General features: G+C 38.1%; 1 protein-coding gene across 2 annotated transcripts in view; it reads right to left on the reverse strand.

Annotated features, from left to right (window-relative positions):
• Window positions 1-10,924, reverse strand: part of KLRG1 (killer cell lectin like receptor G1) — a 24,558-nt gene extending 13,634 nt beyond the window's left edge. Inside the window, exons 1-3 of one of the 2 annotated variants that reach the window (XM_039220669.1) lie at window positions 10,717-10,924; window positions 3,181-3,285; window positions 1,084-1,241 (exon numbers count right to left, since the gene is read on the reverse strand). In XM_039220669.1, the coding sequence (XP_039076600.1) occupies window positions 1,084-1,241; window positions 3,181-3,285; window positions 10,717-10,795 (342 nt within the window). In that variant the 5' untranslated portion in view covers window positions 10,796-10,924. Of the gene's footprint in view, window positions 1-1,083; window positions 1,242-3,180; window positions 3,286-7,195; window positions 7,381-10,716 lie in introns of those variants that run through there. The other variant, XM_039220668.1, reaches the window with a different exon arrangement.
• Window positions 10,925-11,384: the final 460 nt, after the last annotated feature.

Genomic DNA, 11,384 nt, shown 5'->3' on the forward strand with positions numbered 1-11,384 from the left:
TTTTTTTTTTTTTTTTTAATTTGAAGTATAATTGACACACAAGGTGACATTAGCTTCAGATGTACCACATAGTGACTGGACAGCTCTATGTGTTACGTGACGCTACAAAAGTAGTTAGCATCTGTCACCATACAATGTTATCTTAACAGTTATAGCTTGATTCTGAATAAACTGTTCTCTGGGACTTGATTCTGCCCAAAAGAGAATGCATAAAGCAATATCAACACACAAAATCCAGAGGCAGCTCAGTGGCTCAGTCGGTTAAGTGTCTGACTTTGGCTCAGGCCATGCTCTCACAGTTCGTGGGTTGCAGCCCTGAGTTGGGCTCTGTGCTGACAGCTCAGAGCCTGGAGCCTGCTTCGGATTCTGTGTCTCCCTCTCTCTCTGCCCCTCCCCCCTCAAAAATAAATAAACATAAGAAAATGTTTAAGAAAACTCAAAAATCAGCATGAAATTAGCACTAAAAACCTAACTAAGATTTCTTTTCTTTGTACATGTTATAGACATTGACAAGTTAGAACCTGATTGACTTTGTACCATGTTACCTCAGGATGTCACTTCCATGTATTACCTGGAGCTGCTCTAGGATTAATAATGAGCTCTCCTCTAGGAGACTCCTGGGTGGACAGAAAGGATCTGAGAGTCCAGTAGGAAGTGGAGGACCAGCTTAGCCCGGCAAGGAGGTTAAGATCTCGTCCCCCTCCCTCTCTCTCTCTCTCTCTCTCTCTCTCTCTCACACACACACACACACACACACACACACACACACACACACTTTCCTTTATTCTTTCCTAGTTTTCTGGAACTGCTTCCTCCTCATGACACCCCTGACCCCATTCCCAACTGTTTCCTAGCCTGGAACTTACTGGATTCTGATGAATCCAGGGTCAGGGAGAGGGTAAGGAATAGGAAGGAAAAGGAAGGAGGGAGGGGGAGAGGAGGAGGAAAGAAGGGATAGAAAGAGGAGAGAGAAGGAGAGGGAAAGAGAAAAATGTCCCTTTGTTCCTCAAAAGAGAATACATGATACATTGGAGCAGCATTCACCAACAAAACAACCTACATTTGCTAAATGCTTGCATTTACCATTTCCTGGTTGCCTGTAAGCATAAGGAGGTGGGAGTCTTCGGTTAGGCAGAATTCCAGACTAGAGTCCCAGTCATTTTTCTCCACTGAGAAGTAGTAACAGTGGTTGCCATACCTCACCCAGAAGTCTGGGCAGCTAGGACAACTGGGAGTGGAACCTAGAAAGGAAGAAGACCTGGTTCACATCTTTATGGACCACTTAGCCTTGGAATAAAATGGGAGAGAAATAGGATATGGCGGCCCCCCGGTCTTCCCTGGCCCGCCATCTTTCGGACTAAGGTTTAGAGAAACGTGCAAGAGTGCATGGCCTCAAATTAAAAACCTCGCAATGCCCAACTCCATCACAACTACTGTCCGTTCCACAACACAAGCATCTGACTATGACTAAAGAAGAAAGTAGGGAAATATATACAACCTGACTGAGGACCGTGGACAAAATACCTTACTTGATTAGAGGTCTTTATGCCCACATGCCAAATACACACCAAATAAAATAATGAAGCATCCGCATTACCTATATCAGTGCGTGGTCTACATAGGTTCAGTGCATACACTGTGTAGCTGATGATATACATGGCTGAAATCAGGCAGAATCTTCCAGAATGCCCAACCTCAACCTGATACCCCAGGATAGTCCAAAGAAAAGGACAGAAACTAGAAAAGCAAACTTCTAACTAGAGTGAAAGACAGGTGTTTTGTCTTTTAGCACAAATGCGATTGTCTATCATCACTGGATATTAGACAAAAGACTTTTACTTCAGCAAAAGAATTTATCAGAAAAAGTTTTCCAACAGAGAAGGATATCAGATGCTAAAGCAAAAAGTGAATGCAATTGTCTTCACAGGACTCTTAATTACAGAACATTCTCATTCCTTTAAAATGGTTGGATTATAGTGCTGTGAAAATGAAAGGGAACTGAGTAAGCTTTCGGGGTAATTTCAGCCAAGATTCCATAATTCTACTGATTTTCTACTTCCATGTAATACATTTGTATAAACACCTCCTAGGCACAATTCCACGGTAGGCAAGTATGAGCCATTATAGCAAATGAGCACTTTGTGGATATATAATTGGATAATAGATTACATATCTAGTGTAGTGTGGATTTGGGAGGTTAAGAGGAGGGAAGGCAGTACTTTCATTGTCAAAATTAGACAACTTGTCTGTGGCTTGGCGTGAGACCAATATAGGGTTCTGGAGATTAAGCTATAAAGTTGGCACCTTACAGCTTTGTGCTTTTTTCTGTACAACTGTGGCATTTCCCAGCCTTCCCTTGGAGTCTCTTTCTGTCAAAGGACTTGGGTCTTTGGTAGAGGTGCCAGGATGAACCCTTAGAGTCCTAATGAATAAAGCCTGGATAACAATCATCTGTCACTAACAATCATCTCAATAGCATAACCTCAGTCAGGACTCTGCATGGTGGAACAATAAACTAAGGGCTTTCTGGGCCATCACAGTGAATGACCTAGAAGAATTAAGTCTAGAAAATTTCATTTTAGAAAATGTGAAAGCACTCTAAAAATCAGAATATATTTAATTAAATGTTGATATATCTATTACGTGAAAAGTCAAACAATATATGATTATAATAATACAATTACGATTTGATTAGCATGATAAATATGGTAGTGGGTTGGAAAGTGTTTATGATAGAATATAAAATTAAAAAGCAATGTACAAAATTATAAGCATAAAATGACCAGAACTACAGCCAGCCTTACTTTAAAAAAAAAAAAAAAAAAAAGGTGGGGAAGATTTTAGAGGACTTGACAGAAGTTCTGTTAAGAGAATAAACACTTACATAAATGCTTGCAGTCACAGACTAGGGAACTAGACCCAGGAAACGTTTATACAAGCGGTGATTTATTTTGTTGGCATTATTTTTCATTTTTCAAACTTTCTGCTATGTTATATTGTGTTTATAACCCAAAATAGGTAAAACAGGGGTGCCTGGCTGGTTCAGTCGGAAGACCCTGGGGACCCCTGACCTCAGGGTCATTGAGTTCAAGCCCCATGTTGAGTGTAGACATTACTTAAATAAATAAGCCTTTTAAAAAGTAGGTAACATAAAGATGTTGACTTAAGATTATTACTTACCCTGGCACAGAATCCACTGAAAAAGCAGAGAACACACTAGAAGGGTGTTCAGAAGTCCCAACGCTATTGCCACATGGCACGAGAGGCGGGACCTGGAAGAAGAAACTGCAAGCACAGAAATCCCGAGTTAGAATAAACGCTGAAGGAAAAGACAAGGCCACAGAAGGATATCTGGTCTTGAACAAAACCTGGCTTTGCTGGATATCGGACTTGCTCTGAAGTCTGGAGTAACAACCCACATCTTTATCAAGCAACAGACTACATTTGTCAAGTTAAGAATACTTTCTTCTTGGGGCGCCTGGGGGGCTCAGTCAGTTAAGGTCCAACTTCTGCTCAGGTCATGATCTCACAATCTTTGAGTTCAAGCCCCGTGTCAGGCTCAGAGCCCAGAGCCTACTTCAGATTCTGTCTTTCTCTCTCTCTCTCTGTCCCTCCCCTGTTCATGGTATCTCTCTCTCTCTCTCTCTCTCTTTTAAAAATGAATAAACATAAAAAAAAAAAAAAAAAAGAAGGAGTGCCTGGGTGGCTCAGTTGGTTAAATGTCTGATTTCAGGTCAGGTCATGATCTCATAGTTCGTGAGTTCGAGCCCTGCATTGGGCTCTGTGCTGACAGCTCAGCGCCTCCAGGCTGCTGCGGATTCTGTGTCTTCTTCTCTCTCTGCCCCTCTCCTGCTCGCACTCTGTCTCTCTCTCGCTCAAAAATAAATAAACATTAAAAAAAAACAAAACTTTCTTCTTGGGTACCTGGGTGGCTCAGTTGGTTGAATGTCTGACTCTTGATTTCAGCTCAGGTCATGATCTCAGCCCCCAACTGGGCTCTGTACTGACAGCAAAGAGCCATAGGATTCTCTCTCTCTGCCCCTCCCCTGCTCGGTCTCTCTCTCTCTCTCAGAATAAATAAATAAACTTTAAAAAAAGAATATTTTTTCTTTTGAAATTGTGGCTTACACGGTCTCGTGCTTCAGCAGTGAAAATATTAATTGGCACAACTACTTTGAAGGACAATTTGGCAATGTCTACAAAAATTGCAAAGGCATTTATCCTTTGGTCCAGCAATTTTTTCCTCCAGATCCTCACCCATGTGCAAAATGTCATATTCATAAGGCAATTTGAGGCCTTATAAATATGGCCTCATATTTAGTTAGAAGAAACGACTGATTTCAATGTAAATGTCTATCAATAAAAGACCAGTCAAATACATTTTATTTTTTTTAAATACATTTTGATATATCTATAAAGTGAATGTTCTTAAAAAAGGAATAAAGACACACTTTTTTTTTTTACAGATATGGAGTGATTTTCAAGATATATAATTAAGTTGGGAAAGAAGTATTTTACAGAGAAATGTATGCTGGTATTTCTGATAGTAAACACAAGAATCTGATAACATTGTTTGCCTCGAGGGAGGGGAATTAGATCACTGAGGATAAAAATAGGAGGGAGACATTTTTACCTCGTTTGCTTTTGCACCTTCTGAATTTTGAACTATGGGAGGTATAACCTAGTCAAAATTTAAATAACTACAATTTAAATGAAAATAAAACAACCTGCATCTCAGAAGTGCTCTGCAAACTGTCATTTCTAAAGGAACAATGAGTTTAGGTTGATACATATGTTTAAGAACAGAACGCTACTTCATATTAACTATGTTACATATAACCTATGTCTGAGAATGCTACTTTCCTCCACTTGGAAAATGCAAATTTTTCTGAACTCAAACTTTTTTTTTTTAATTTTTTAAAGTTTATTTATTTTTGAGACAGAGAGAGACAGAGCACGAGCTGGGGAGGGGCAGAGAGAGAGGGAGACACAGAGTCCGAAACAGGCTCCAGGCTTTGAGCTGTCAGCACAGAGCCTGATGCGGGGCCTGAACCCACGGACCGTGAGATCATGACCTGAGCCGAAGTCAGATGCTCAACCGACTGAGCCACCCAGGCACCCTATAACTCAAACTTTTATCTCAAAATCACAATGATTTCATAGTCTGACAGTGTACGGTTTAGTGTAAAGAACAAAAATGTATCAAATAAGAATTTAAGTGCTACTTTTGACCCCTTTACATGATCATCTTTAATTTGGAATTTTGGAAATTAATTCGATTTGGGGTTCTCACTTTATTACTTAAATTTTAGATAAATTATTCTGTAGACATGTGTGTATATCCATGAAGCATTCTGAACTTCTTAAAAGAAAGAAATTCATAGTGAGAGATATCTTTAAAATGGGAGAGTTCAGGGGTGCCTGGGTGGCTCAGTCGGTGAAGTATCCGACTCTTGATTTTGGCTCAGGTCATGATCTCACAGTTGGTGAGTTTAAGTCCTGCATCAGGTTATGCTGACAGCGCAGGGCCTGCTTGGGATTCTCTCTCTCTCCCTCTTTCTATCTGCCCCTCTTCTGCTCTCTCTTTCTCTCTCTAATAAATAAATACCTAAAAATATTTTCAAATAAATAAATAAAAATAAAATGAGAGAGTTCTGCATGATAAATATTTGGACTGGCACACCCCAAAACACTACAAAATACATTTGTGTTATAGTAGAATACTTAATAAAATAAATGTTGCTTTTAGATGTTATGCAGAATGAAAAATGGCATTCAAACATAATTGTATTTGTGTAACCACAAGCCAATTCAAGAAATTAAGCGAAATTTAAAATCTGTTTTAATTTACTTTAAAAATATACATAGTAAGAGCCTCTTAGTAGAGTACATACAGTAGACTCAGCATAGAAACACAAAAATAGATCAAAATAGTAATGGTAACAATCGCCACACTGTAAAATTATTAGTGATTTTTATTTTCTTGTATCTGCTTTCATAGTTTCCCTGTTTTCTATAATAAACATATAATAATTTTGTACAGAGATTTTTAACATAATTTTAAAGCTCCTAATTATCCTATGCCCAAGTAGAGCACCCTGGAAAGCTAGGGTGGGAAGGGACATACTGACAGTAAATAGGAATGTGCAATATGTACTGTATATAAATAAACAGCCACTTGTCTAGATATCAAGATAATTTTATTCAAGTTCCACTTACCACTGTGTGACCTTGCGCTTACACTTTAGTATACAGATTCCTTTGACTTACCATTTTTATTCCTTAGAAATTGGTACATATATCCAAAAGAAAGAATTATATCTATAAATGTAAAGTTCAATGCCATATAATTGATAGTAATAGAAATAAACTTAAATGTCCAAGTACACTGGAATGATTTAGCAAATTATAGCAATGCTTTCAAAGAACCACACTAAAAATAATAAGACTATGTAGCTAAAAGAGAGAAAGTTTATGAAGCCCTACTAAGGAGCCTACATTGTGGGAGTTTATTGCCTAAGATATAAAGTCAAATATTAATTTTGGCTCTTATACTATTATCTGCCTGTCTCAGAAAGTGTTCTCACAGGGCTCCATGTCATAATGTCTTTTTCATCCTCAAATCCCTCAAAGAGTCACTGAATATTTATCGGTAGTATTCTTGATACCTTCGTCCTACCCCAGTGACCACTCTGGTGGAATACTGGGGGTGGGTGGGGATCTAGACATGGGAGTCAGTTTCTTTCCTAACAAACACTACTATCCATTAGAATTATTATTGGTGTCTTTCTCTTGACTTTGTAGTCAGGAGAAAAAACAGAGATGCTTAGAATTTAAACAGCTGGTCCAAGGTTACTACAAACATTACTAAAGAGATGAAGTTCTCCCACAAAGTTCTCGCTTTAGTTCAGGAGCAAGAAAGACTAACAGAATCGCCTTAGTTTGGTTTTCAGAGATGAGACTATAGATGTGAACAGTAAGGAAAAAAAAGAATGTACCTGAGACCCAGCTAAGATCCGATCTTTGACCATAGACCAGATTTTCATACTCCAAGCTGGCACTTCAAACTGAACCATAAGTACGCTTCAAATTGCCCTCAATTGTTCTGCATCCTCTCCTCCAAACTTCTACTTCCCATTCACTCCTTAGCCTAAGGTCACTTGCACAGTTTTGCACACTGACTTGATTAACTCACCTTTTTGCTGTGGTCTGTAGTCATTCTGGGCTGGAGGTTCAGAAGACTGTGATAGAGAATAAATATCATTGTCAATCATCTTCCTCAAATGTCATCCACATTCAGCCGAGAGAGTAAAATTAGAGACGTATGAAGAGACACGTGTCAGTGAGGAAACAGCCCAATGTCTAAACTGCTAGCAGGAAATTTGAAGGTTTTCAAGTTGTTGCTTTTTTTTTTTTTTCAAGAAAAAAAAAAAAAGGTCCAGCATGACATAAAAGAAGTAATTTTTCAGGAAATGACTCAAAGTCTGGAGGCTGCCTGAGGATTTTAATATTCTAAACTCTGGGTTTTTTTGTTTCCCCTTACCATACTCCCTAGATACTCATTAAATACATATTAAATAGATTCCCATCTCACATAATTCTATTCAGCAAGAAAAGTCGCCCTGAGGGCCAGCAATTTCAATTATGGAAACTGAAATAAAAACGAGGGCGGTTCTTAGTTACGAATTTATCTCAGATTTTGTATTTGCTTTGTTTCCTTTTGAGAAAATAGATGCATGTCACGTGGGACCGATTTCATTGCTTTTGGAGCTTTTGGTTAGTGGCATATGACAAAAGAAATAGACTGTCGGGTGTCTGTGCCGGGCATCCTGGGGAAAATGACCAAGGACCAGATACATGTTTTGTGAATATGCTGTACCTTCAGGGGCCCCCAAACATCTTTCCCATTTGTGCTCTAATCTTTACGCTTCACAGCATCAGAAATTCCATTAAATTTTCTCTCCTTGTTCTCTTATTTCTATTTTCAAAAACAACTATAAAGGGGGAATGAATTAAATAAATATATACTAAAGTATGAATAATGCATTTCTAATAGGTTAAACATTAATAATAAAAGGTGAAAGTAAGGAAAACAGAAACGGAATTGAAACTCTACGTAAGTTCACTGAAACACAATGTATAAAGATAGAAGAGAGGAAACAGAAGAGAAACAGGGAGAGCATACTAATAAAAACTAGGATAGCTGTGGGGCGCCTGGCCGGCTCAAATGATAGAGCATGCGACTCTTGATCATGAGTTTGAGCCCCACGTTGAGCATAGAGATTACTTAAGAAAAAGAAAAGCGTTTAAAAACTAAAAAAAAAAAAAAAAAAAAAAAAAAAAACAAATATAGTTCTGCGACTGGGGGAGGGAGAAATGGGGAATTGTTTAATGGCTCTAGAGTTTCAGTGCTGCAAGATGAGAAACTTCTGGAGATCTGTTNGTTTATTTATTTTTGAGACAGAGAGAGACAGAGCACGAGCTGGGGAGGGGCAGAGAGAGAGGGAGACACAGAGTCCGAAACAGGCTCCAGGCTTTGAGCTGTCAGCACAGAGCCTGATGCGGGGCCTGAACCCACGGACCGTGAGATCATGACCTGAGCCGAAGTCAGATGCTCAACCGACTGAGCCACCCAGGCACCCTATAACTCAAACTTTTATCTCAAAATCACAATGATTTCATAGTCTGACAGTGTACGGTTTAGTGTAAAGAACAAAAATGTATCAAATAAGAATTTAAGTGCTACTTTTGACCCCTTTACATGATCATCTTTAATTTGGAATTTTGGAAATTAATTCGATTTGGGGTTCTCACTTTATTACTTAAATTTTAGATAAATTATTCTGTAGACATGTGTGTATATCCATGAAGCATTCTGAACTTCTTAAAAGAAAGAAATTCATAGTGAGAGATATCTTTAAAATGGGAGAGTTCAGGGGTGCCTGGGTGGCTCAGTCGGTGAAGTATCCGACTCTTGATTTTGGCTCAGGTCATGATCTCACAGTTGGTGAGTTTAAGTCCTGCATCAGGTTATGCTGACAGCGCAGGGCCTGCTTGGGATTCTCTCTCTCTCCCTCTTTCTATCTGCCCCTCTTCTGCTCTCTCTTTCTCTCTCTAATAAATAAATACCTAAAAATATTTTCAAATAAATAAATAAAAATAAAATGAGAGAGTTCTGCATGATAAATATTTGGACTGGCACACCCCAAAACACTACAAAATACATTTGTGTTATAGTAGAATACTTAATAAAATAAATGTTGCTTTTAGATGTTATGCAGAATGAAAAATGGCATTCAAACATAATTGTATTTGTGTAACCACAAGCCAATTCAAGAAATTAAGCGAAATTTAAAATCTGTTTTAATTTACTTTAAAAATATACATAGTAAGAGCCTCTTAGTAGAGTACATACAGTAGACTCAGCATAGAAACACAAAAATAGATCAAAATAGTAATGGTAACAATCGCCACACTGTAAAATTATTAGTGATTTTTATTTTCTTGTATCTGCTTTCATAGTTTCCCTGTTTTCTATAATAAACATATAATAATTTTGTACAGAGATTTTTAACATAATTTTAAAGCTCCTAATTATCCTATGCCCAAGTAGAGCACCCTGGAAAGCTAGGGTGGGAAGGGACATGCTGACAGTAAATAGGAATGTGCAATATGTACTGTATATAAATAAACAGCCACTTGTCTAGATATCAAGATAATTTTATTCAAGTTCCACTTACCACTGTGTGACCTTGCGCTTACACTTTAGTATACAGATTCCTTTGACTTACCATTTTTATTCCTTAGAAATTGGTACATATATCCAAAAGAAAGAATTATATCTATAAATGTAAAGTTCAATGCCATATAATTGATAGTAATAGAAATAAACTTAAATGTCCAAGTACACTGGAATGATTTAGCAAATTATAGCAATGCTTTCAAAGAACCACACTAAAAATAATAAGACTATGTAGCTAAAAGAGAGAAAGTTTATGAAGCCCTACTAAGGAGCCTACATTGTGGGAGTTTATTGCCTAAGATATAAAGTCAAATATTAATTTTGGCTCTTATACTATTATCTGCCTGTCTCAGAAAGTGTTCTCACAGGGCTCCATGTCATAATGTCTTTTTCATCCTCAAATCCCTCAAAGAGTCACTGAATATTTATCGGTAGTATTCTTGATACCTTCGTCCTACCCCAGTGACCACTCTGGTGGAATACTGGGGGTGGGTGGGGATCTAGACATGGGAGTCAGTTTCTTTCCTAACAAACACTACTATCCATTAGAATTATTATTGGTGTCTTTCTCTTGACTTTGTAGTCAGGAGAAAAAACAGAGATGCTTAGAATTTAAACAGCTGGTCCAAGGTTACTACAAACATTACTAAAGAGATGAAGTTCTCCCACAAAGTTCTCGCTTTAGTTCAGGAGCAAGAAAGACTAACAGAATCGCCTTAGTTTGGTTTTCAGAGATGAGACTATAGATGTGAACAGTAAGGAAAAAAAAGAATGTACCTGAGACCCAGCTAAGATCCGATCTTTGACCATAGACCAGATTTTCATACTCCAAGCTGGCACTTCAAACTGAACCATAAGTACGCTTCAAATTGCCCTCAATTGTTCTGCATCCTCTCCTCCAAACTTCTACTTCCCATTCACTCCTTAGCCTAAGGTCACTTGCACAGTTTTGCACACTGACTTGATTAACTCACCTTTTTGCTGTGGTCTGTAGTCATTCTGGGCTGGAGGTTCAGAAGACTGTGATAGAGAATAAATATCATTGTCAATCATCTTCCTCAAATGTCATCCACATTCAGCCGAGAGAGTAAAATTAGAGACGTATGAAGAGACACGTGTCAGTGAGGAAACAGCCCAATGTCTAAACTGCTAGCAGGAAATTTGAAGGTTTTCAAGTTGTTGCTTTTTTTTTTTTTTCAAGAAAAAAAAAAAAAGGTCCAGCATGACATAAAAGAAGTAATTTTTCAGGAAATGACTCAAAGTCTGGAGGCTGCCTGAGGATTTTAATATTCTAAACTCTGGGTTTTTTTGTTTCCCCTTACCATACTCCCTAGATACTCATTAAATACATATTAAATAGATTCCCATCTCACATAATTCTATTCAGCAAGAAAAGTCGCCCTGAGGGCCAGCAATTTCAATTATGGAAACTGAAATAAAAACGAGGGCGGTTCTTAGTTACGAATTTATCTCAGATTTTGTATTTGCTTTGTTTCCTTTTGAGAAAATAGATGCATGTCACGTGGGACCGATTTCATTGCTTTTGGAGCTTTTGGTTAGTGGCATATGACAAAAGAAATAGACTGTCGGGTGTCTGTGCCGGGCATCCTGGGGAAAATGACCAAGGACCAGATACATGTTT

Source organism: Hyaena hyaena, unplaced genomic scaffold (assembly GCF_003009895.1).
Source record: "Hyaena hyaena isolate Hyena2069 unplaced genomic scaffold, ASM300989v1 scaffold_909, whole genome shotgun sequence".
NCBI classification, from domain to species: domain Eukaryota; kingdom Metazoa; phylum Chordata; class Mammalia; order Carnivora; family Hyaenidae; genus Hyaena; species Hyaena hyaena.